Source organism: Aethalodelphis obliquidens, unplaced genomic scaffold (genome assembly GCF_003676395.1).
Source record: "Aethalodelphis obliquidens isolate GAN/ISIS:26980383/991018 unplaced genomic scaffold, ASM367639v1 scaffold1, whole genome shotgun sequence".
Classification (NCBI taxonomy): domain Eukaryota; kingdom Metazoa; phylum Chordata; class Mammalia; order Artiodactyla; family Delphinidae; genus Aethalodelphis; species Aethalodelphis obliquidens.
The window spans coordinates 9,106,494-9,133,691 of record NW_020837945.1 but is presented as its reverse complement, the minus strand read 5'-3'; the positions used below and the strand labels follow the sequence as shown (position 1 = coordinate 9,133,691).

The 27,198-nt window shown below is 44.7% G+C and overlaps 2 protein-coding genes across 12 annotated transcripts in view; one reads left to right on the top strand and one right to left on the bottom strand.

Annotated features, from left to right (window-relative positions):
• SETD4 (SET domain containing 4) overlaps positions 1-7,168 on the bottom strand; it is a 219,920-nt gene extending 212,752 nt beyond the window's left edge. For 7 of the 11 annotated variants that reach the window (XR_003431588.1, XR_003431589.1, XR_003431590.1 and 4 more), the window contains exons 1-3: positions 6,761-7,168; positions 5,028-5,196; positions 1,391-1,486 (exon numbers count right to left, since the gene is read on the bottom strand). Coding sequence is in view for 7 of the 11 variants with exons in the window: in XM_027100605.1 (XP_026956406.1) it covers positions 1,391-1,486; positions 5,028-5,100 (169 nt within the window). In the remaining 4 variants the exon portion in view is untranslated. Of the gene's footprint in view, positions 1-1,390; positions 1,487-5,027; positions 5,197-6,506; positions 6,679-6,760 lie in introns of those variants that run through there. The other 4 variants (XM_027100644.1, XM_027100654.1, XM_027100636.1 and 1 more) reach the window with 4 other exon arrangements.
• Positions 7,169-12,790: 5,622 nt separating this feature from the next.
• Positions 12,791-19,032, top strand: LOC113617312 (carbonyl reductase [NADPH] 1). The gene is made up of 3 exons (XM_027100572.1): positions 12,791-13,200; positions 13,957-14,064; positions 18,327-19,032. Exons 1-3 carry the CDS (start codon positions 12,912-12,914, stop codon positions 18,761-18,763), a joined length of 834 nt encoding a protein of 277 aa, XP_026956373.1. The 5' UTR covers positions 12,791-12,911; the 3' UTR covers positions 18,764-19,032.
• Positions 19,033-27,198: the final 8,166 nt, after the last annotated feature.

Here is a 27,198-nt window from a genome sequence, read left to right as displayed (position 1 = left end):
GTTCCTTGACACACAAACAGAGAAAGTTAAACATTCTGTTAGAGGCTGATAAATATGGTTCACCATCATAAAGAAGGAGCAATCCTAATAGAAGTTGGTTCAAATCAAGTATTTTAGCCCAAAGTCATCATGTATAACTGACACACAGGGAACAACTTTACACACATCGCCTCACTGGACCAGGGGCACACATGGTAAACCATTTATCTTGGGTGATATATAAGGAAGTTAGTTTGCTCAAAGTTAAATTACCTAATGGGTACTTGAATGATCATTTTAATCGCCAAGGGAAGCATTCAGAGGCATATGGTCTAAATATTCTACAAGGTGAAATGCCTGCACCTGCCCTGTGATACAGAACTTCAAGGCCCTCAGCACATAACTGTCTCTGTGGTTACCTCAAGCCCACTTGTGGACAGAGCTGGGTCGCCTTGTATGCAGGCACAAGCCCATAACAAGCTGCCCAACTTCTGTGAGAGAATGTTCCGGAAGAGAATGTTAACCCAAACTCCATGACAAGCTCCTCAATTTTCAGAAAACAATGTTAATCCAACCTTCACAACAAGCTCCTCACCTTCCAGAAGAGAATGTTCACCCACCCCTGTTCAGGTGACTGTGGACGCCAGGGCCACACAGGGGCTCCTCCTCCAACACTCGGGGGGCAATACCGCTGAGGCTTCCCTAAGGGCTCCTCTCCTGGAGCCTCCCCCAGGGACCAAGCACCTCTGCTGGTTCTCTGGAACCCCTCCCCTTAGAAAACTACGGTGATGCTCCTGATAAGGGATAATCCCATCAGCCTGCACGGCTTGAAAATCCCATGAAATCACCAGAAGCAGGTTGATGGGGACACCAGTCCCCACATTACACAATGTCCTCCCAGAAAAGCCCAGTGAAGATGTTTCCCTCAGGTCTAAGTTCCAGAAATACCTGTACTTCTGATGAGTAAACAATTTAGCTGGGTTTACAGAACACTAAGATTCAGCTAATTAATCATATACATTGGGCTGCCGGAGAGATGAGTCAAATTTGTAGCTCACCTCTGACAGGGGTACGAAATTTCACAATCATGGCTTTTATGTGTTATCCTTATCCCTGCCTTCGTCTTATTTTTCTATTCTCATTTCCCTTTTCTAACTTTTAATTTTATTTCACCATTTTGGAATTTCTCTCCACAAGCCACTTAAACTCATTTTTAGAATAAGGTCAAGTAAATATTACACCTACAAGGCAGGAAGGCTGCCACACAACAGAAGATGTTAGATATTTTTTTTCGGGTTGAGGAGATGATATGCCCCCAGAAAGAATACAGCCCACCTGCAAGAATCACCCCTGCTTTCCTACCACCTGGGCCCACATGTCTCTCATGTGAGAGTTGAATGTCAGACCTTACCTGGAAAACAAGCAGGTATTAAGTTTGTATCTTCAAACTTCCTATCTTTCAGCCACTTCTTAAGCTCTATAAATTCAGGCTTGTAGCTCTCATTCACTAATCAAGAGAGGAAAGGAAAACTGGTGATTAAAATCACTATATAATCAGATCACCATTTAAAAAGTAAATCTCTGATGAACTGTCTCAGACAGTCATATCATAAAAGGGAATAAATTTTAAAACATGCACAAATAATGTAAACTAAAATAGAAAAACCACAAGATCATCTCAAAGATGCAGGAAAAGCATTGGATACAATCTGGCACTCATTCCTGATAAATACTCCCAGCAAACAAGGATAGAAGGGAACCTCCTCAACACGACAAAAAATATCTAACAAAAAACCTACAGCTGACATACTTAAAGATGAAAAACTACGTGCTTTCCCCCTAAGATCAGGAACAGAAGGATGTCTGTTCTCCCCACTACTATTCAACACTACACTGGTTCTTGCCAGTGCAAAAGGCAAAGAAAAATAAATAAAAGGCATCTATTATGGGTTGAATTGTGTACCCAAAAATTCATATGTTGAAATTCTAACCCTCAGTACCTCAGGATACGACCTTATTTAGAGATAGGGTCTTTACAGAGGTAACCAAGTTAAAATGAGGTCATCAGGGTGGACCTGGATCCAGTACGACTGATGTCCTTATAATAAGGGAAATTTTGACACAAGAACAGAGGGAAGATGATGGAAGAAACACAGGGAGAAGACAGCCAATGACAAAGCCAAAAAGAGAGGCCTAGAACAGACCCTTCTCTCACAGCTCTCAGAAGGAACCAATCCTGCTGACACATGCTTTATAGATGAATCCTCAGGGCATTATTGAAAGTGAAATAAGCCATTCACAAAAAGACAAATACTGTATGATTCCACTTACATGAGGTATCTAGAATAGCCAAGTTCATGGAAACAAAAAGTAGAGTGGTAGCTGCCAGGGGCTAGGGGGAGAGGGGAATGAGGAGTTATTATTTAATGGGTATAGAGTTCCAGTTTTGCAAGATGAAGAGAATTCCGGAGACTGGTTGTACAATAATGTGAATGTACTGAACACTACTGAACTACACTTAAAAATTGTTAAAATGGTAAATTTTATGTTACATGTAATTTTACTACAATTAAAAATTTTTTTAAGATCTCAAATCAATAATCTGAACAAATGGAGAGATACATCTTGCTTATGGGTTGGAAGATTCAATACTTGTTAAGAAGTCAAGTTCTCCCCAGATTGATCTATAGATTCAATACAATCCAAATCAAAATGTAAGCAGGCTTTTTTGTAGAAATTGACAAGATTCTAAAATTCATATGGAAATGCAAAGAACCTAGAATAGCCAAGACCACTTCAAAATATTGATTTCAAAACTTTTTATTACTATAAAGCTACAGTAACTAAGACTGTGTGATACTGTCATCAAGACAGACAACAAAATCGATGGAACAGAAAAGAAAGTCTAAAACAGACCCACACATATGTGGATAACTGGCTTTTCACAAAATGCAAAGGCAATTCCGAGGAGAAAGGATAGTTTTTTCAATAAATATTGCTGGAACAATTGAAGTAAACAAATCATGGAATATTATCAGCAATAAAAAAGAATAACCTGTTGATACACACAACAGAGAATTATCTCGAAATAATTATGCTGAGTAAAAGAAGGCAGATAAAAAAGAATGCATACTATATGATTAAAGAAAACTATAAAACAAACAAATCAATAGTGAAAGGAATCAGATCAGTGGCTGTCTGAAGATGGAGGCGGGGGCGGGGGTTCAAAGAGCACAAGAGGAAAGGATTACAAAGGGAAACAAGGAAACTTCTTGGGGTGATGAATATGTTCATACCTTGATTTCGATAATGGCTTACTGTGTGTATACATACGTCAAAATCTATCAGATTATACACTTTAAATATGTGACATTCATTGTATGTCAATTATACTTCAATGAAAGTGTTTTCTAAAAAAATACATGATCCAAAATCTAAGGCTGCTAAAATACGTTATCACAACCTAGAGAACAGAGTTTACAGCAAGAACATTTAATAAGCAACTACTACACTCCCAGCACTATTAACCACTGTGGAGAGCATTCAACATGTTCCTCACCCTCAAAAAGTTAACATTTTAGTTGGGGAAACAAGACTTCCATGAAAAACAACTGGAAAACCATAGCTCCTAAAGAATAATACCCAATAAGCATGATAACCCAGTGACATTAGTGAGAACTGGAAATGGCATTACCAAAAACATAAGATCTCAACTCTGCCCCGAAGGTTAGAGAGAAACTGAACAAGCAGGGAGAAGGGAAGAACGATGTTTTGGCTGAAGAAGGACCTTGAGGAATGGCAGAGGTGGAAATGTGGGAGGTGTGCTCAGGAAATGGTGAGCGGAGAACATACTGCCAACACAGGGAGTGGGGCGGGGAAGCCACTTAGAAAGGCAGTTGATGTCAGGCAGGAATTCAGAGAGCACACAAAAAAGAATGAGGGGGACTTCCCTGGCGGTCCAGTAGTTAAAACTCTGTGCTCCCAATGCAGGGGGCACGGGTTCAATCCCTGGCTGGGGAAGATCCTGCATGCCGTGTGGCACAGCCCAAAAAAAAAAGAGAGAGAGAGAGAGAATGAGGATCCTAGAGGCTCCTATACCAAAAAGGCTACATCCCTTAAGAAAGTTAGACTGACAGTGACAAATGGAACAACCAGCAGGGAAGAAAACAAGAATGTGGCTGAAGTCATCTCTGGGTAGAACAGAGAGGGAGAAGTGAACCTAAGAAAGGCCAGGTGAGAGTCAGTAGGACATGGGCTCCAGAGAGCAAAGAAGGATACGTGGTCAAAGATTACCTCCACGGTGCTGACATGCTGGGGGTCAGCTAGGAGGAGTGCTATTAATTTTTATGAAAAATAACAACTGCATTTATGTAGTACTCTCCAGTGGTCCAAGCACTTTCACATACGGTATCTCGTTCAGACTGGGTTACACTGAACTTGAAGTGATAAATTTACATCCAAATATTAAAATCCTTTAGGTAGCTAGAGGTCAGCAGAGAGGTCAGGACCAGAAACAGAAACCTAGGAGTCATCCCCAAAGAAGACATAGTTGAAGCAATATATCTGTATTTCTACAAGGGTTTAAAAGACTATAATGGCATTATTTAAAAGAATATTCTTTAAGAAGTATTCTCTATGAACACTGCTCATGGGCTTCCCTGGTGGCGCAGTGGTTAAGAATCCGCCTGCCAATGCAGGGGACAAGGGTTCGTGCCCCGGCCCGGAAAGATCCCACATGCCGCGGAGTAACTAAGCCCGTGCACCACAACTACTGAGCCTGCACTCTGAGCCCGCGAGCCACAACTACTGAAGCCCGCGTGCCTAGAGCCCATGCTCCGCAACAAGAGAAGCCACTGCAGTGAGAAGCCACGCTCCGCCGCAACTAGCCCACGCGCTGCAACGAAGACCCAACGCAGCCAAAAATAAATAAATAAAAAATAAATAAATTTAACATTGCTCGTGTGCCTCTGAGAAAAGCTATGTGTTAATAGCAATCAACAAAGGATTCCTTTTTTTCATCACTGGCACCAAAAGAATCAAAACTGTACCTCCTCTTGATTCAGAACTTGTGAAGAGTTTTCGTCTTCTGATTCGGCTTGTTCTTCCACCTCCGTTCTTCATACTAAAACTGCAGTTTCTGCTTAATTGCCCAATCTAAAATAAAAAGCATTATCTCTGCCTTTCTTCCAGCTGTATGATAATCACTGTTGATTGTACCTATAAAGATTTAAATATACAAATGTAACTATTTAGTAAACCATTTCCCTAAAGTGTTTTTGTATACAAATTGTTTATACTCTGACCTAAATCATGCGCAGTAATGGAATGCCCATTATATTGGTCCCTCTAAAACAGTTTTATCTTGAGGTCCTATTACATGCTGATTAATCATAGAAATCCTCATAACTGATTTCATAATTGTGTGCTTTGGTGACGTGTACATCAACGATAATCAACACTTACTAAGCACCAACCTATCTGTACTTTGAATAAACAGTAGTCCTGAAGCCCCCATCTGCTAGGAAGTCTTAGAGAAAAAAACCAAATCCCCTTTCAGCGTGAAGTAAATAATGATTTGTCCTTAAAACCAGCATCCTGAAATAAATATAAACTAAGCGGGGGTTTGCCACAGATTAGGGAGAAAATGAGAGCCAAGAGAACAGACAAAACAAAGAGATAAGAAAATCTAAAATGACCACAGTTTCTATACGTTACTTCCTCGGAAATATAAAAATGAAATCTATTAAACACACCAGCATGATCAGATAATGGAGTGGCCTACTATATGAAGCCATTAATAGTAAGTATACGCTAAGATGCAAAAATGTCCAAGATATATTACATGAAAAACTAAAGTTGCAGAACAAATTCAATGATCCCTTATGAGTTTGATACTGTGCACATTTTATGTTTATAAAACAAGAGGCTTTAAGGAAGGATATTAAAAAATATGCACGGGGAGGGGACTTTTACTATTACTTCTGTATCCTCCTAGTCTGTGCCTTATGTATGTATGAGTACATAAGTGACATAATATGAATATTACTTAACTGCATATATATGTGCATTTTAACCATACCACTGTTTTTTTAAAAACCACTAAAAGCTACCGAACTGAAATTAATAACAAGACACGAACTCCAAGCTCTATTACTATCCCACCCTAGCACTCGAAGGTTCACTATTTGATCGACCCGAAGTTGGCAAGTCCGGTCCCAGGGCCACCGGCGGCTCGTCCCCTCCGGGTCCCCAGCGCCCCGCCCGCTCACGGGCCGAGACGCGTCCACACTGACCCCCGGCCCGGCCGCGCGCGGGTCCCGGGGTCCGGCGAGCGAGCTGTGCACGTGGCGCCAAGGCGACAGCACAGCTGGCTGCACTGTCCTCGCCCCCAGTCCTCAGCCCCTAGACGTGAGGCCGCCCCACAGCTGCGACACACCCCGCCCCTCCCCAGCCCCCTCCGTTTTCCGGCCGCCGGGTTGGCTGGGCAGGGGGCGAGCTCAGACCCCGACCAGTTACAAACACCCGACCTTAGGGTCCTTCGCGCCTGCACAGCGGCTTCTCGGGTCGACATTCGCTAAATGAACGATTCCCAGATAACGGGGGGTGGGGGTGGGTGGGTACTGTAATGAGCAGCATCATGCCAGGCCTGGCGGGGGTAGGCCATCCGAACCCAGCTCTCTTTTTGACCCCCCAAAATTAAAATCTATGGAAAGCTCCGGCAGGAGCAGGTTCCCGTTACCTGGGCAACGGTAGGCCCAGCCCCGGAAGTCGACCCGCTCACCTTGGCACAGCTTCAAGACGGCGGTGGGCGGGCCCACGTGGAAACCCAGAACAGCGCGCCAGATGCTCGCGAGTTGAAGAAGCGAGCAGCAGCAGCAGGGGGAGGGATAGAGCGCCGCCAGGCCCGCCTCGAGTCCAAACTGACCCACGCCCTCAGTCGCCAGGCGGAGCCCTCTTTCCGCCGCGGGCCTCAGCCTCTCGGCGTGCGCATGCGCATTGTGTTCCGGAGGCGCCACCGCCAAAACCGGCTGGGGTCAGAGCGCTCCAAAGCTGGACCGGGGCGCCGGGGGGAAGAAAACCCTGTGGTCCGTGGACGGGGAACTGCGCTCTGAAAAGCCGACCTACGCAGTCCTTCCGTACCACCAGGGAAGGAACCGCCAAGTGCGCGCACCCCAGAGCAGACTCCTCCCCGCGCCTTGGCCCGCCAGCTTCCGCCTCGCCTCTGGGCCTCGCAATCCCGGACCTTCCCCCACTTCCTGCCCGAAGTTGCCTCGACCCCGCCCTGCCTCGGGTCGCAGTCCGCCCTGAACCCGTTGCAGGGCAGCCCAGCCCCACTTCACCCTGCTGTCCCTGTTGGCGGACGTGTCCCAGGATCAGCCTAACAGTCGTTTATGTAAATACGCCTCCCTACAGGAGATGGGGCTCAATCTCTGCCCCACCCACCCCACCTTGATTATCTCTTGCTTCCAAGACAGCCCAGCATGGAAAGGAGGGAAAGGTAACTTTACAGTGGAGAAACTTGGCAGACACTGCCTTGGCCAAGTGATAAGGGTTAGCATATCAGTAATAAGTTATGTTGATTGCGAAGTTCCCAGCTATAGGAAGGGTACTTCACCTAACATTTGGAGATGTTACTCTCCAAAACCCATAACCCTAGTTCTGTAACACAGAAGAACAACCTGGCTCTATATTGGATCTATTCCTTTAACTCTAACGGTTGTGTTGTTGCCTGTGCTTAGTCATGCTGGCTCTGCACCTTTGTGTTACCAAACGGAGAAAGAACGTTGTCCACAGCCTGAAATACACATCATAGTCCTTCCACAAGGCTCTGCCTCCCAGGCTTGCATTTTAAAGGCTTAACACTTTTCATTTGTATAGAGGTTAAAAAGTTGCAGAACTTGTTGAAGGTTTACGAGAACATCATGACCAGACCAACCGTGGACGGCTGCAAGAACAAAGGATTATCACACCCCTCTGAGTCTGGCCAGTACCAAGGGATCTGCAACAACCAGCCACAACCCCTCCCCTTTTGGTATAAAAGAAGCCTGAATTCTAACTCAGGTAAGATGGTTCCTTAGGACACTAGTCCGCCAGCTTCTCCGTCTGCTGGCTTTCCAAATCGTCACTATTCCTTGCCTCAACACCTCGTGTCTCAATTCATTGACCTGTCCTGCACCAAGCGGTACAAGCTTGGACTCAGTAACAGTTCTTCCTTGAGAATAACATGAGACAAACCCACAAACACCTGACCAGTGCAACCGGCCCTCTGTATCCACATCTGTGGATTCAACCAACTGCAAGTCCAAAAATATTAGGAAAAAAAATTTCAGCAAGTTCCAAAAAGCAAAACTTGAACTTGCCACACACCTGCAACTACTTACATAGCAGTTACATTGTATTAGGCATTATAAGTAATCTAGGGATAATTTAAAGTATATGGGAGAATGTACCTAGGTTATATGCAAATAGTAGACTATTTTATTTGAGGAATTTGAGCATCCCAGGTTGTTCGTATCCATGGGGGGTCCTGGATAACAAGGGACGACTGTACTCCTCAAAGCTGTCAAAGCTTGTGAAAAGCAAGTAAACTCTGAGAATCTGTCATAAACCAGAGGAAACTAAGGAGACATGACAGTTAAATGTAATGTGGTATTCTGGAGAGAACCTTGGACTAGAAAAGGGATATTAGAGGGAAAAACTAGTGAAAGCCGCATAAAGCATAGAGCTTAGTTAATACTGTTCCAGGGTTATTTCTTAGTTATAACAAATGTACCATCATAGTGTTTGTTACCAAACTGAACTTAGGTCCACTCGCCCACAGCAAAACCAATTTCTGACAAGTTGTGAAGGAAAGTACAGCATTTATTGCAGGGTCCAGCAAGGAGTACAGACAGCTCATGCTCAGAAGACCTGAACTCCTCAATGGTTTCCAGGGGAGCGTTTTTAAAGGCAACATTTGATGGTGAGGGCTGCAGAGTTCATGACTTTCTTCCGATTGTTTGGTGGTGAGGTAACAGAGTGGTGTTTCAGGAATCTTAGTCATCAGCTTTGTGGTTCCAGCCAGTCTGAGGTCTGGTGCTTGTGCTCAGCATGTAGTCACCATCCTCCACCTCTGGGGGTGGGGATGAGGTCTTAGTTCCCAAAGAACAATTCAAAGATATCCATCAAGTTGTTACGTACATACCTTGGGGAGAACTAGGACTCTGTTTTATCACTGAACTATTGGCGTTAGTTTTCTTATTTAACTGCTTTTCCTTTCTTTCTGCATTCCCTCACTTCCCTAATTAGTAACTGCATGTGCCTGCTCCTTGGAACCCAGGGAAGACCTAGGAGACTAAAACCTTTTACTACAAACAAGAAACTGGGGACATGGAGGAGCTTTTGTACGTGAGAGTGCCTCACAGTGTCCCACTCAGTTTCAATAGTCAGATGTTAATAATAGGGGAAATTTGATGTGGAGTATATGGGAATTTTCAGTACTGCATTTGCAACTTTTCAGTAAATCCATTCTAAAATTTAAAGTTTATTGAAAAGCAAAGGGGGGCTGGAAATAGATGGTTCCAGATTTGGACCCATGAGTCACTGATGTCATTAAAAATCAAAGCTCTTCCTAATTTTCCACAATACCATCCTTAGGGAGTTGGCTAACCTCTTAGTTTGTTTCCTTATGGTCTCAAGATAGTTGCTGCAGCTCCAGGCATCACATTCTCATTACAAATGCATTCAAGACAGAAGAAAAGGGGTAGATAAAACAGGTATTTTCCCTTTATGAGGGAGAAAAATCATGTATACTCCCATTTTCTAGAGGGGAATTGACAAAGATTCTCTTCTTGACCAAGCTCTAGCCAATCTCTTCCAAGCCCTCTTTTCAGTTAGGCCTCAGCCTGGGCCTATAAAACCTACTGACTCAGCACCAATGATTTCATCCACTCCCCCACCAACCTCCACGTTAAAAGACTTAAACACTAACATAGTTTCTAATAGCTTAAGGCTGTATCACTAGGATGACCTTATTTCCCCCTTAATGAGCTCCAGGCTGCCAGAAGAATTTACTATTTGTTCTAGCCAACACCTGACAAGAGGTCCTTTACTACCCTTTCTTAGAGCATTTACTAAAAAAGGACTTAAAATTTGTGAATTCTTCCTCTGTCCATTTGCAATATATATGTATCTCCTACAACTCAGGACCTGAGTCTTTCTTTCTCAAGGACCTGAAAGCCATTCCTTTGAAATGTAATTATCAGATAGGATAGGACCTCTGTCTCCCAGTCTCTTTATAGCCCTGATGGGCATTTACACTCACCAGGCCTTTATAATTTTCCCCTGACTCTACCCAAGCCCCTCCATTCCCCCTGCCTACTCCCTCAACTTCCCTTTAAAACATCCAGTCACCTCTGTACAAATCCAAGTTGAGTTCAGTTCATGCTGGACACTCTTCCCTACTACATTATAATACTGATTAACATCTGTCCTTACCGCTTGAGGGAAGGTAAGTTGGTGCAGCCACTGTGGAAAACAGCACTGTATTTCACAAACTTATGCAGAGTTAAAGTTAATCCAATTGTTAGGTTTGTGGTCAATTACCTATATCCAGTACTTCTGGGTTACCTTGGTGGATTTCTCCACTCCAGGGCTCTCATTGGAAGGCCCTTAGGCCACAATTGATATTACTAGAGGGGACTCCCTCACTTGGCCAGCTAATAATACCTGCTCTGACCCTGGCCATAAATATGAATTTTTCTTTTAGGGTCACTCAAGCTCCATCAGAACCACCAACTGAATCACAGTCGAAAACCTCCTCAGTTACAGGATGGATTTATGTGGTTAACACCAGGCTATGGTCATTTAAGTTTAAAGGCTCCTTTATGTTAGAAACAATAAAAGCATACTAAGGATACCCAGCCTAGTAACACTAGAAAATTGGGCTGGGTGCCTTATGAACAATGCCAATATATCATCTCCCTTACAGGTAAGGATTGATATGGAACACGACCAGAGATCGTGTACCCTGGTTATTAGTTTTGTTTTTTGCAACTGATTGGAAAAATCCCTTGAAATTGCAACGTAATTGGAGACTATCTAAAATATAGCTGTTCTAGAGAACTTTCTGCACTGATGGAAAGAAATATCTGAACTGTCCAATACAGCAGTCACTAACACGTGACTATTCAGCACTTGAAATGCAGCTAAAGCAACTAAAGGACTAATTTTAATTGTATTATTTTGATTAAAATTCCATTTAAATAGCCACTAGTAGCTTGTGGATACCATAAGAGTGTGGACAAAGAATGTTGCCTGCCATTTCAGTAAACAAAGGATCAAGCCATCAGCCATGGCAGCGGACTGCGCTGGTGCACACTGAAGGGAATTCAGGATGGAGAAAAACAGGATACTGGCTCTAGATGGTTCAGGTGCACATCAAAGGAATAATTTCAATAAACCCAGACTCTTGCATCTTCCTATACACTGAAAAGTGCTAAATTCATTAACTTGAGATGTCTGGTTTTCTTTAATTAGCAGTAATTGATGTTCCGACTACCTGGGTTGTTTTTATGTTTTGTTTTGTTTTTTATAAATTTATTTATTTATTTATGGCTGTGTTGGGTCTTCATTGCTGTGCACGGGCTTTCTTTAGTTGTGGCGAGCGGGGGCTACTCTGCTGCAGTGAGCGGGCTTCTCACTGTCGTGGCTTCTCTTGTTGCGGAGCACAGGCTCCAGGTGCGCAGGCCTCAGTAGTTGTGACACGTGGGCTCAGTAGCTATGGCTTGTGGGCTCTAGAGCTCAGGCTCAGTAGTTGTGGTGCACGGGCTTAGTTGCTCCACGGCATGTGGGATCTTCCCAGGCCAGGGCTCGAACCCGTGTCCCTGCATTGGCAGGCGGACTCTTAACCACTGCGCCACCAGGGAAGCTCTGTTTTGTTTTGTTTTTGCAAAAACTCCTACATATCCTGGCTCCTCCCTTACCTCTTCAGAACAGTCCCTCAGCTATCTGAGAGGCTATATCCCAAGGCCTAAGTCCCCTAGGTTGTGCATTTTCTTTCAGTCGACAAGAGACAGCACAGAAATGAAAATGATCTTATAGACCCCCTAATTCCTCTGTTTTAAGTGGTAAATAGTAAGGAAGAAAATTAAGTTCCCACTGAGCTAATTTATGAACTTTCTGAGGATTCATTTCCTCGCTTGAAAATGGAGATAAATCCTGATGAGTTATTTTGAGTGTGAGAAAGGGCTGCAGAGCCCCTTTGCACCTGTACACTTCAGGACCTGCATACAGGCAACCTGACAACCCTGGAAGTATCTAGTGAGGTAACCCTATGATGATTCAGTAAACACTCCCCACTAACACGTGAGAATCATTCAAGGATAGGGCAGTAGCTTGGCTTTCACATACTTACGGGAGGAAGCAACACACACTCGATCCCTACCACGTCCTCCCAACTTATTCCACGACTCTAGGTTACAAAGACTTCAGTTCGAGCGATATTTTTCAAAGACCAGGAAAAACAAAGTCTGCACAAATGACCCATTTCTTCAAGCGCAACCGCGAAGAGTTGAACATCTGGGTGAAAAGGAGGAGAACAGAGGATAGGGTTCAGTTTAAACATAGGCAAAACAGCTAATCAGAACAATTCTCTGATGCCAGGCAGGCAGTCGCCAGCAGCGACTTTTCAGCAGGACTGTCCTGCAAACTTGCCTGATGGCCCTTCCCTACGTTCCCTGCACCGCTGGGAGGGCGCCGGCGAGCCCAGCCCTCAAGGGGCGGAGCCTGCGCCTGCACTTGCGCGCTCAGCCTGGCAGCTCCAGGCGTGGGACCTTCAGGTGCGCGCTCTGCAGACTCCAGCTTCTGCGCAGACACTCTGACGCGCCGCGCCGCTGGGAAAGCACAACGGGCTCGCTCTCCACCCAAGGGCACCGCACACCCAGCACCCGGCCATGTCGTCCTGCGCCCGTGTGGCGCTGGTCACCGGGGCCAACAAGGGCATCGGCTTCGCCATCGTGCGTGACCTCTGCCGGCAGTTTCCGGGGGACGTGGTCCTCACGGCGCGGAACGCAGCACGGGGTCAGGCGGCCGTGCAGCAGCTGCAGGCCGAGGGCCTGAGCCCGCGCTTCCACCAGCTGGACATCGACGACCTGCAGAGCATCCGCGCCCTGCGCGACTTCCTGCTCAAGGAGTACGGGGGCCTCGACGTGCTGGTCAACAACGCGGGCATCGCCTTCAAGAGTAAGGGGCTGGGTGCTCCCAGGCGAGGCGTTCATCATCCGGGATGGGCCGTATCTGTCGGGGAATCGCTGCGGTGGGGCTTCTCCCGCCTGTGGGGTCCAGAATGACTCCCTAGGGACCGAGAAGGGAAGGGGGAGGGGTGCAGCGAGAGCGGAGTCTGCAGGGAATTGGATGCTTTCTAGCCATAGGGAACTTTGCTTCTTTGGCTCGAATCCTGGGGACCTTTCCTAGATTGCCCCACAGCTTCTTTCTGATTGGACTTTGGAGCAGTTGGGTTAATTTTTAATGCATTTTGAAATAAACGAGAAAATTGCAAAAACTGATGCACAGAGATCCCGTGTGTGTGCACCCTTTGGGCAGCCGCCCCCGCAGTGGTGCCATCCTACAAAACCATAGGCGTTGTCAGACCCTGAGATTCACGCCGGCTCAATACTACGAACCAGACGCAACCTTTACACAAAATTCAACAGATTTCACATGCGCTGTTTTCTTTGTATCTTCCTATAGAATGTTACTTGAGGGCTTCCCTGGTGGCGCAGTGGTTGAGAATCCACCTACTAATGCAGGAGACACGGGTTCGAGCCCTGGTCCGTGGAGGATCCCACGTGCCGCGGAGCAGCTGCGCCCGTGCGCCACAAGCGCTGAGCCTGTGCTCTAGAGCCCGCGAACCACAACTATTACTTAAAAAAAAAAAAAAAAAAGAATGTTACTTGATGGCTACTATTTATTCACTCCACTTTTCTTTTCTCCTAAAAGCTGTTGATTCCACACCGTTTCATGTTCAAGCAGAAGTGACTATGAAAACAAACTTCTTTGGTACCCAAGATGTGTGCACAGAGCTCCTGCCTCTAATAAAACCCCGAGGTGAGTCTGATGAAGAGCCCAAACTGCAGTGTTTCTGGCAAGATCTGGTCCCTGCCTGCCTCTGGTCTCATCTACAGGCCCCCCTACCTCTCCTGCTCAGCTACACTGGCCTCCATCTGTGCCACCATCCGGCCAGGTGCCCTGAGGCCTCAGGTTCCTCTAAACACTGCCCAGGTCATTGGTGCTGTCTGTCCAGCTGCCCTTTGCACATCTGGCTCTTTCTTTTTCCCATCTTAGCTCAAAGGTCTCCTCTGAAAGGCTCTTGATTTGCTCCATGCCCCCCACAGGCGGCGTTCCCTTAGGAGTCCATCTCAGGCCTTCTCTCCTCTGACCCCCTCTCAGAGTGATCTTACTCAGGCTAGTGGAGTCTCTACTCCCACCAGTTCATTAGGCCTCACTCAAATCTGTCACCTGCCTAGAACATTCCCAGAGCTCCAGGCACACATTGTGTCTTCTTGCCTCTCCATCTTAACCTGATTCCCATCCTTCCTCCCCTCAATCCCCCCATCTAAAACAAATATTTCCAAAGACTCGTCCTTTCCCCAAATCATCTTGGCCACTGATCCCATCATCCACCCACCGGGATCCTGGAGGTCACCACGCCTGCCCGCTTATTGCCATCTACCAGATCCTAAGACACGTCCTACTGATTTTCTTCCCAGGCCTTCACCCCCATCCCAGCTCTGCAAACGGGCCCTCAGCTGTCATTTCTAGACAATTGTAAACTCTCCTAAGGGTCTCTCCCTGCTTCTTGAGTCCTTTGCTTCCTGGGCGTTCTCTGTACTCTGCATGCTCACTCCCCCTCCCAAAAATCCTTCAGGAGTGAAGTCCAGGCCCTTAGCGTGACTTGCAGGGATCTCCGTAATCCGACCTGCCGAACTCCAGGTCCATTTTAACTGCCCTTCAATCTGCTCAATGTTTCCAACAAAACAAACTCTCATATTCCTTTGGGTTAAACTACTATAATACTTACCCCCGAAGTAATGGGCCAGGAGGGGAACCACCACCCATTAAGCATACCAGATAAGACAAGCAGATACTTTTAGAAAGATTAAGAGGCGTGGCTGGAGATTTAGTACATGCATTTACAATTTACACTCAGCTTCTGCCCTGTTTCCCCATCCTGTCCTCCTGGAAAGTTCTTCTAAGAATTGGTTCACTAGGACCTAAAAAGTCAGCTCTTTAGAGTGTCACCTGATTCCTCCACTCGTCCCAACACTTGCGGGCTGCAGTGGAGTTCCCTGTGTCAGCTGCACATGCTGCATTCCTCTTGACCTCGTGCTGATGACCTCTGGCCCACCACTCCTCTTACTTAGCTGGGCTGTTTCTTGCTGTGTCTGGGCTTTGTCCAGAAGGAGGAATGAGTACCCTCCAGATGTGCTAAGACAGCCTCTGTTTAACAGTTTGTCTTGCCTCACGAAAGCTAGAGTAAATGGAACTTTAAATACATGGTATATTCTCAGTAGGAGTGCAGCAAGGTTTACTTACCTTTAGAGATAGGAGAATTCTTGTTTTGTTGGGGAAAAGCTACAGCAGTTCATGTTATCATGACTTAATCGAGTGTGTGATTCTCTTCTGGGTCTACAGTCTCACCTAGTTGGGAGGAGAGGGCTCCAGGTGGCTGGCTCTAATCCCTGGGGATCCAGTCAGTGGGAGGGGCTGGCATGGAACACATTGGGAAGATGAAACAGCCACATCCAGGAGTTTATTACCTTGAGAGAACTTTGGATCTCCTGGTCAAGCTTCCCTGATACGGGTTAGTATTTTCACCGCTGATTCTAGACTTCCTGAGGTAGACTAGTTAACACAGAATAAAAAAGGTTGTCATTTGATTACTGATTATAACCAACCTAGAAGAAGTTAACAGTATTTCTCTGTCTACTGTCCAGGTTGAAGACCCATGAAATAAATAATGTCAAGACCCTTTTTTTTTTTTTTTTTTGCAATACGCGGGCCTCTCACTGTTGTGGCCTCTCCCCTTGCGGAGCACAGGCTCCAGACACGCAGGCTCAGCGGCCATGGCTCACGGGCCCAGCCGCTCCGCGGCATGTGGGATCTTCCCGGACTGGGGCACGAACCCGTGTTCCCTGCATCGGCAGGCGGACTCTCAACCACTGCGCCACCAGGGAAGCCCAAGGCCCTTTTATTGATAGTAATATAGCTGCCTTTCCCGTTTACCAGTTAACCATTCTGACTTCCGCTCCTGCAGGCTTTTTTTCTTTCTTTATGCCTTTCTATATTTTGCATTTTTAATTCATGAAATATGTGTTATTTTTGTTGTGAGAGAGGCTTGGTCGTGTTTTTAAGAGCGAAATAAATTATCCTAAATATAGCATCTCTGAATGGTGCTTACTGCAACATTTGGACAAATTGGTTCTATTCTATCTTAAGGACAATGTCATTTCTATTCATTTACTAGTTGCTTCTTACTCTTTACATGTTCTAGATTAGAAGGAGGACATGGATTAATCGACCCGTTTCAGAAATGTGTTCATCTTAGAAGAATGCCCGGAAGATTAATGTGGCAGTTTCTCTAAATCAGTTTATGTATTTCAAAGAACCATCGAATGGGAGTCCTAACGCCATCTACTAATTTATTTGTTGATATTTTCTGAACTTTCAAACCTTTAGTGGGATAGACATCAAAGCTAACTGACTGTGGCAGCATGACATGCCATTTCTGTTGCCACATATTTTCCCCATGGAAAAAAAGGGTTTAACATTTTTGTCCATGCCTGGTAATTTTTGGTTGGAAACGGGACATTGCAGAATTTTATAGCTACTCTTGCTATTAGAGCCTACTTCCCACGGGCTTGTGGTTGTTCTTTGCTTATTTGTTCAGTGACTGGCTACATTATTTTTTGAAGTTGAGTCTCCGCCCTCCTCCCCTCGCAGTGTGAAGTTTCTGATGTTTCATCTCAGAAAGTACAGCCTAGCTGAGATGCACAGTCACACTGGGATTACTGTGGGTTTAGCAGGACTCTCTTTTGCTGTCTTTTTCCCGCACCGCACCCAGCTGTTAAGCTCCACTACTTGCTGGCTGATTAATCCGTATTTTCGACAAGGCACAGCATAAATCGCTTCACAGACGCATCTCCATCCAATTACATTCAGGCTCTTTTGAAAGGGTAGTTTTGGTGCTCTGTTCTGAACCGAGAAGGGCTCTTACCCTTATCTTTCTCTAGTTTTCTCTGGCAAACTTGCTGACTTACATGATTTAGTTTATATTTCTAACAAAGCTACCAATCTCCTAAATGCTCTTCAGCACAACTTCCATTGTTTTTGAGAGTGCCCTTAGGGTCGAACTTCCCCACACTCTTTCAAATGAAATCACATCCTTTTGGGAGAGCGTCAGACCTCTAGGTTTTTATGTCCCGACTCTTTCTCCCTCTTGTGCAACATCTCTAAGCCACAGGTCTGAAGACAGAGGCAGGGATGGTGGCACTTCTCTTTGTGACACTCCTGTTTTAGGAGCTAGGAGGGAAGAGAAGCAGTGGTCTCTGGTCTTGTCAGCTTGCCTCTCTTTGCATGATACTTCTGCCTTACAAACAAGCTGGGGAAAGGGCAGTCTGGGCCCCAGTATTCTCAGGATGTCCAGCCCCAGGTAGAGCCTTTGTCCCACAAGTGAGGGCTGGATCACCTCCTAAATGCACTTGCCAGGAACTGAACCTCTGCGACAGGTAGCTGAGGAGCGGCATGAGACATGCTGACGTCCTACCCATCTTGGGAAGATACAATAGTCTTGTGTTCTCGGATGCACCGTCCTAGAGTGAAGTTTCCATTGTTATGGCCAGAAAGGGGGAAAGGAAGGAGCAGGTCATGGTTGAAATACCACAGAACAGACTCTGTTCTTAGCTGAGTTGTTGGAGATATTCGGGAATAAACGTTTCTTCATTTGCTGTATGCCCTCAGGACCGTTAGCAGAGACTTTAAATAGTTAAGTTTTTAAAATAATTTTCACAAGTTGTTCTGGGTAATTCTTCCCGTTGTCATTACTTATTTCTTGAGTTTAAGTGAAATAGTTCATTCCTGTAATTTTCAAAATAATTATGTGTAATTTTTAAAAACATTAGAAATAACAGATGGTTACTTATAATCATAAAACAGATAAAACCCAATGAGTAACCCCCTCCCAAAATACGTTCTCTTCCTTCCCTAATGTCCTCTGACAAGAGGACATGAGGACATAAATCCTGTCCCGAATTTGGCATTCATTGTTCTTGTGCTCACCTTTCTGTGTAATGACTTGTGTTGTATTTTAGGCAGAGTGGTGAATGTGTCTAGCTTTGTGAGTGTCAGCTCTCTTAAAAAATGCAGCCCCGAACTGCAGCAGAAGTTTCGAAGTGAGACCATCACAGAGGAGGAGCTGGTGGGGCTCATGAACAAGTTTGTGGAAGACACAAAGAACGGGGTGCACAGGAAGGAGGGCTGGCCTGAGACCGCATATGGGGTGACGAAAATCGGCGTCACGGTCCTGTCCAGAATCCAAGCCAGGAAACTGAGTGAGCAGAGAGGAGGGGACAAGATCCTCCTGAATGCCTGCTGCCCAGGGTGGGTGAGAACTGACATGGCGGGACCCACAGCCACCAAAAGCCCAGAAGAAGGAGCAGAGACCCCCGTGTACTTGGCCCTTTTGCCCCCGGATGCGGAGGGGCCTCACGGACAGTTTGTTTCCGAGAAAAAAGTTGTGCAGTGGTGAGCTCACTCACAGCTCCCCCCATGGGCCCGATTATGTCCCCAATTTCACGGAAAGGACACTTACACTGTCAAAAATATCCCTATGCAAAAAAAAAAAAAAGAAGACATAAAAGAATCAAAATATCTCTATCAAGTCCTCACTGGGAAATGGCTACTAATTCTGTGAAGCCGTTTGTGTTTCCTTCTGTGATCCCAGGGGAGGAAAAGTGGGATGGATGACAAATAATAAATAAAAGTCAGTAGATGAATAAATAGTTCTTTATAAACGTCCATTTATGCAGACTCTTCAAGGCTGAACCAGCTCAGTTACTCATAATTGTTGGACCTACTTTGGAGGACACATGGGTGTCCACTCTACTATTCGTTCTACTTTTCTGTTTGAAATCTTTCAAGGCAAACATCTGAAACCAAAATGTCTTGGCGCTGCCGCCTTCCTGCATGACCTTGATCAAAATACTGCATCTCCTGTATCCCCTCAAATGTAAAATGGGGATAATAGTCATAGGAATCGCCCCTATATAGGTGACAATGTTGAAATCACATTGGAATTGCACAAGTGTCTTCTATCACGAGTCCCTGTGAGAGGGGCCCAACACCCCCCAGGGCAGTGACGAGAAGCTTCGTACTGCCCAGCACCACGCCTGGCTTCCCCAAGGCCCCAGGGACTGTCCACCACATTCCCTCCCTTCACAGAAGCACTCCATGTTGTGCAGACGCCTCTACTGTCATGTTATTTGTCACTTTTCACATCTGATTCTCAGGCTTGGGGAGGTGAAAAGTGACAGCCCCTGAAGGCAAGTGTGGAACCCTTATTTGAAGAGTCAGGTTTACTTTACAAGTGTTTCCCTTCCACTAGGCTGTTAGTTTCCTCTTGTCATTTTATTTTTCTAAACTGCCAACAGGATTGTCAATGTCTAGGTCAACCCCATAACATCTGAACTACTAGTTTGGAAATGGACACGGAGATCTTAAAGATTTTTTTCTTAATTCCATAAAATAACACCTAACTACATATGCCACTTATTGTCTATGACCTAGGACAAACCAGAATGCAGGCACTTTTAGCAATTGTAAGGATTAGGTAACCATTAAATAAAACATTCCAATTAATGCCTTGGCACGCAGTAAGACCTTCATAAACAACCCTCCCAACTGGGAGCACGCTGGGAATCCCACAGGGTTAGGTTCGCTGCCCGCACTTAAATAACAAGGATTGTTGAGGGTGTGGAGAAAAGGCAACCCTCATACACTGTTGGAGGGAATGAAAATTGGTGCAGCCACTATGGAAATAGTATGGAGATTCCTCAAAAAATTAAGTATAGAACTACTGTATGATCCAGCTATCCCACTTCTAGGTATTCATCCAAAGAATATGAAAACACTAATTTGAAAACTTATATGCATCCCTGTGTTCATCTTGGCATTGTTTAAAATTGCCAAGATGTGGAAACTAAGTGCCGATCAACAGATGAAAGGATAAAGAAGATGTTATACACACACACACAGAAACACACACAAACGCATAATGGAATACTACTCATCCGTAAAAAAAGATGAGAATATTCCCATTTGTGATAACATGGATGGACGTTGAGGGTGTTATGCAAAGAGAACTAAGTCAGATGGAGAAAGGCAAATACTATATGATTTCACTCATATCTGGAATATAAAAAGCAAACAAACAGGGCTTCCCTGGTGGCGCAGTGGTTGAGAGTCCGCCTGCCGATGCAGGGGACACGGGTTCCTGCCCCAGTCTGGGAAGATCCCACATGCCGCGGAGTGGCTAGGCCCGTGAGCCATGGCCGCTGAGCCTGCGCGTCCGGAGCCTGTGCTCTGCAACAGGAGAGGCCACAACAGTGAGAGGCCCGTGTACCGCAAAAAAAAAAAAAAAAAAAAGACAAACCAAACCAAACACATAGATAGAGATCAGAGTAGTGGTTACCAGAGGGGAAGGGGCAGTGGGGAGGGTGAAATGGATAAAGGGGTGATGGTGATGGGTGGAAACTCAAATTTTGCTGGTGAGCACGCTACAGAGTATACAGACGTAATACTATCATACACTTGAAATTTATATAATGTTATAAATCAATGAAATTGTTTTAATTTAAAATTTTTATATTTTTAAATAAACAAAAATAGCTTCCAAATATATATTCATTCCCTAATCCCTGGAAATGAATATTACCTTATTTGGCATGCTTGCCTATTTTTTGTGTCACCTTTCATGGGCCACAGTACCTAGACTGGTCAAACACCAGTCTGAATGTTGTTGTGAAGGTATTTTTTCAATGAGATTAACATTTAAATTAGTACTCTTTGAATAAAGCAGATTATCCTTGTAATGTAGATGGGCCTTATCCAGTCATCTCAAGGCCTTAAGATAAAATAAACTGAGGTCCCCTGAGGAAGAGGGAATTCACTTCCAGACCATCTTCATCAATGTTTCATCAATATATTTATGTGCTGTGATACTGGGTGCATATATACTTATAATTGTTATAGCTTCCTGATGAATTGAGCCTTTTATCATTACATATTGACCTTTTTTGTCTCTAGAGACAGTTTTTTATGTAACCTCTTGTTTGATAGAAGTTCATCCACTCCTACTGTCTTTTGGTTACCATTTGCATAAAGTATCTTTTTCCGTCTCTTCCCTTTCAGCCTACACCTGAAAGGTGTATTTCAGCCTTTAGATTCAGTGTGGAATCTAAAGTGGGTCTCTTGTACACAGCACATAGTTGGGTGTCTTTTGATTGGAGGGTTTAATCCATTTATATTTAATTATTGAGAGGTAAGGACTTACTAGAGTCATTTTGTTAATTGTTTTCTGTCTTGTAGTTTTTGGTCCCATTTCTCCTTTCTTGCTGTCTTCCTTTGTGATTTGTTGATTTTTTTTTGAGTGATATGCTTTGATTTCTTTCTCTTTTGTGTATCTTTTATAGGTATTTTCTTTGTGGCTACTGTGAGGCTTACATAAAACATCTAATAGTTATAACAGTCTATTTTAAGCTTATAAAAACTTCAACAAAAAAAACCAAAACTTCAATCACATACAAAAACTCTACACTTTTACTTCTCCCCCACCACAAACTTTTATATCACAATTTACATCTTTTTATATTGTGTATCTATTAACAAATTTTTATAGTTATAGTTATTCTTAATTCTTTTGTCTTTTTAATTGTTAGACTTGAATCGTGATTACATACCATCATTACAGTATTACAGTATAATGTATTTGTCCATATATTTACCTTTACCATTGAGTTTCTTACTTCATACGCTCTCGTGTTACTGCTTAGCATCCTTGTATTTCAACTTTAAGACCTCCCTTTGGCATTTCTTGTAAAGCAGGTCTAGAGGTGATAAACTCCCTCAGCTTCTGTTTGCCCAGGAGTCTATATCTCTCCTTAAGTTTTGAAGAATAGTTTTTCCAGGCATAGTATTTTTGTTTGGTAGTTTTTTTTTTCCTTCAACACTTTAAATATATAATTCCACTACCTCTGGCTTGCACAGTTTCTGCTAAGAAATCTACTCAAGGGACTCTTATGGAGTCTCCCTTGTATGTGATAAGTTGCTTTTCTCTTGCTACTTTCAAAATTCTGTCTTTTAATTTTGAAAATTTGACTACAGTGGGTCTCCATGTAGGTTCATCCCATCCTGGGTTCATTCTATTTAAGGTCATTTGGGAATCTGTATGTCCATTTCCCACCCCAGATATAGGAAGTTTGGGGCCATTATTTCTTTAAATAAGGCTTCTCCCTTATTTTCTCTCTCTTCTCCTTTTGGGACTACCATCGTGTGTATATTGATTTGCTTGAGGATATGCCATAAGTCCTTTACTTCCTTCACTTTTTTCTCTTTGGTCCTCTGACTGGATAATTTCAAGTGCCTTTCTTTGAGCACAGTGATCCTTCATCTTTATCAAGTATGCCCTCTAGTAAATTTTGAAATTCCTTTGTATTCTTCAGCTCCAGAATTTGTTTCCTTTTTAGAGTTTCTGTCTTTGTTGACCTTCTCGTTTTGTTCGTGTGTTGTTTTCCTGATTTTGTTTAGTGGTCTATCTGTGTTCTATCATAATTCCCTGAGCTACTTTAATATGATTATTTTGAATTCTTAGGCAATTTGTAGATCTCCATTTCTTTAGGATCAGGAGCTTTCCTGATCCTAAAGAACAAAGGAGCTTTGTTTCCTGAACAAAGGAGCTTTCCTTTGTTCATCCGATTATGTCATGTGCCCCTGAATCTTTGTCTTCTTCGTAACTTTGCACTGGTGTCGATATTAGAAGAAACAGCCACCTCTCCCCGTCTTTGCAGACTGGCTTTGAAGGGGAAAGGCCTTCACCACTCGGTCTGGCTAGAGATTCTGGGAGCCTCTCAGACTTTTTCTAGGGAGGGGCCTTCTCTGGACTTGTGTGTGTAGATTCCAAATTAGAGGACTTATTGGTTTCTACTCCTGCCCTCCAGGAACCCGAAATCTCTTCTTTCTCTGGTGTCTGACTGCTGCACTGCTGCGGGCCAGGATGTTGGAGGCATGGTCCATGCCTCTTCCTTCTTCCCTGTGGAGATGCTTCAGGTTCCGCACCTTCTCTCAATCTCACAGAGCTGTGCCAGTCATACCAAATCCCCGCCCCTTTTCCTTTGTCCTTAACTGCGCCCAGGTGTCCCCACTATCCTGGTTCCATCAGCACTCCATGTGAGGCAAGGAAAAAGCTGGCCCCTCGGGCAGTGCACTGAAAGAGCAGAACGTTTGAGGCACACTACACTCCATCTTCCCCCACAAGGGAGAATTCGAGGGTCATGGCCATCTCGCTCAGCGCTGAGCTGTGCTGGCTTAGGGGAGGGCTGAGGTGCATAAAGAAGAATCGCTCTTATGCATTGCATCGCAGCTTCTCTCAGTTCTGGGCTCCTCTGGAGTACTGAAACTAGATTCCAGTCCTCTGTCAAATTGGTGTTTCTGTAGGGAAATTAGGGCGGGGACTTCCTATTCTGCCATCTTACTGATGTCACTCTCAAGCCTGCTGGCCGACCCTGATGACTGTGTACTTGCCAGCCTCCGTAGTTGTGTGAGTCAATTCCTTAAACGTCCTTAAACTCTCTCTCGCCACCTCCCTTCCTCCCTCTCTCCTTCCCTCTCACTCTCTATATGTGCACACACACATACACGCACACATGCACAGACACACACGTACACGCACCCACTATTGGTCTATTTTCTTGGAAAATCCTGATTAATTGACTAATACATATGGCAAAAGGATAAATATTACTTTAAATTGCAAAAGGTGTGATTAAGTTAGAATTCTGAGCAAATTATCCTGAACTATCTGGGTGGCCTCGAAATGCCATCACACAGGTACCCTTATAAGATCGAGACAGAGCAAGTTTTGAAAAACAAGAAGAGGAGGCATTGTGACCACAGAGGCAGTGACTGGAGTGACGCAGCCCCAAGCGAATAAACACCTGCCGCCCCCAGAAGGAGGAAGAGGCAAGGAAGCGTCCTCCTCTAGAGACGTCAGAGGGAGAACAGCGCTACAGACAGCTTGATTTCAGACTTACTTTGAGAGAATAGATTTCTGTGGTTTTAAGCTGCCCAGTTTGTGATTGTTTCGGAAGCCCCAGGAAAGCAAGACACCCACGTTCCTTACATGTTTAGCAAACAGGCCACATTTGTGATTCAGTGTAAGGTTTGACAGATCACCCCAGCCAGCACAGATGTAAAAACCTCTGGCGTGGGCTTCCCTGCTGGCGCAGTGGTTGAGAGTCCGCCTGCTGATGCAGGGGACGCAGGTTCGTGCCCCGGTCCAGGAAGATCCCACCTGCCACGGAGCGGCTGGGCCCGTGAGCCATGGCCGCTGAGCCTGCGCGTCCAGAGCCTGTGCTCCGCAACGGGAGAGGCCACAACAGTGAGAGGCCCGTGTACCGCAAAAAAAAAAAAAAAAACCTCTGGCGTCTCTTGGTGACAGCTATCCCTAGGATTCCTGGCTGTACTGAGGTGTTGCTCTTGGAGAACAGAGAGCTCAGGAAGTTCCTTGCCTTCAGCCAAGGGACACAACCACCAGCAATCGTGCCTCTTCTTTTGTGTGTGCTTTTGGTCTCTGTGGTAGCGTCCCCATCTCTCCCTCCAGATGGGACGTGCTATCCGGTGGTAGAGAATGCTGTTGGCTCTTCAGGAAGTTCAGGAAAGGAGAGGCTAATACTTATAATGGAAAAGAATCATATATATGTACATATAATATATATATCTCTGAATCACTTTGCTGTACACCTGAAACTAACACAACTTCGTAAATCAACTATATTTCAATAAAAACTTTAAAAAAAAGAAAGGAGAAGGCACCACATGGACCTCCATCCAGGAGCATGTGACTTGAAGCAGCTGCAGGAAGATGGTCTGATCTCTTGCCCATCAGTGACGTGTGTCATTTCTGAAATGCAGGGCCTAAACAAGGTCAATCCACTGCAAAGAGATCAAGGAGGAAGAATTGTTGGGAACAAGAGAGGTTTTGTGCTCTGTGGGTTGAGTTAACTAACATGCTCTAGTGGCAGTATATTAACTCAGGGTAAAGAGGTTGATGGTAGAGCCATGCGGGCGACATGGCGATATAACAAAAACAATTCACAAAATTGTTCTGTAACTTCTGGAGATTCTGGACCTCTGGCTTCTGCTTGAGTTCTGCCAGTGGAGCCCAAGCTCCTTCCCACTGGGCTGAGCAACAACTTGCTTGGTTTTGTGTCCAAGAGAAAAGACTATTGACAAACTGTAAGCCAGACTATTTCAGCAACTGGTCTAATTTACAAATTCTTATCAGTCTCTGCCCTCATCCCAGGTTAAATGATTCCTGCCTTTAAATTCCCCCCATGATGGGCTTCCCTGGTGGCACAGTGGTTAAGAGTCCGCCTGCCAATGCAGGAGACACGGGTTCGGGGTCCGGGAGGATCCCACATGCTGCAGAGCAACTAAGCCCGTGCGCCACAACTACTGAGCCTGCGCTCTCAAAATAGAGAAAGCCCACGCAGCTACGAAGACCCAACACAGCCGAAAATAAATTCCCCCCGTGACTAACTCCTCACCAAAACAAAACAAAGCTTTATAAAACCCAAGTGCTCGCTATTTACAATAGCCAAGACGCAGCTCTACCATCTAGATTAAGATACCAATGCCTGTTTGCCTTCTCCAGGGAAGGACGACAGTTATGCCCCCAAGAGTTTACAGAAGAAGCCCCTTCTACTTTTTACAAGTTTTAAATTCAGATCTTAAAAACCTTACATTTCTCTAGGATTTCTCTCTTCTCCAGTATGTCTGTGGCATTTTGCTATGTTCTAAGGATTAAGATAAGCTCCAAAACAGATTAATTTACCTACTTATTATTTTTTTTCACAAAGAATGTAAAGTTTCTAGAGGTAAAGTATAATCTTGGCAGAAACAAACCACAATACATAAGCCTACCCCAGGAAGGTTCATTATAAGCCCTTCAGAACTGCCCGGTCTTGATAGTAAAAGACAATTAAAGAAGATTTGGGGTCACACTGGCTATTGTAAAGTGAGTTCCTAACTTTTTTGTGATCACCACATTTCTCTGACTTAAACGAAGTCCTCGATGTCATAGCGCCCTGTTCTCGGGAGCAGTAGTATATTTAACCGTGGCCCCCCAACGTGATGTCCACATCCCAGAACCTGTGATTGTGACCTTCCTTGGTAAAAAAGTCTTTACAGATATAATTTAGTTAAGAATCTTGAGATGAGATTATCCCAGATTATCTGGTTGGGACCTAAATCCAATGACAAGTGTCCTTATAAGAGACACAGAGTATTGACACAGAGAGAAAAGAAGGTCATGTGAAGAAGGGCACAGATGGGAGTGATGCAGCCACAAGCAAAGGAATGTCTGCAGCCACCAGAAGCTGAAAGAGGCTACAAAGGAAAGATTCTACTCCAGAGCCTTCTGAAGGAACACAGCCAACAACTTGACTTCAGACTTATGGCCTCTAAAACTGCGGGAGAATAAATTTTTGTTGGTGCAAGTTACTAAGTTTGGAGTCATTTGTTATGGAAGCCGTGGGCAACGGATACAGGAACCCAAACATGAGAAGGCATTTTGTAACCTAATGCTAGCCTTCCAACAACTTCCACAATGGCTCTCCATTCATTCAGTCACACACAAAGCCTTCCAAGTTTACCCAGCATCCTGAGGACTTGAGGCAAAAACTTATGCCAGCCTTTTTCTTGATCCAGTGGCAAAGGCTCATTCACGTGCCTCAGAGCAGCAGCAACGGCAGCCCAAGAATCGGGAGACCCACCAACTTACCCCCAGGATCTCCTTTTAGCGTAATGGTCCCTCATGCCGTACAATTCTTTCTACTCATTGAAAATAGTCAATATTTCTCAGCAACCACACTCACCCGCCATGAGATTTTATGACTTTCTCCCTCACCC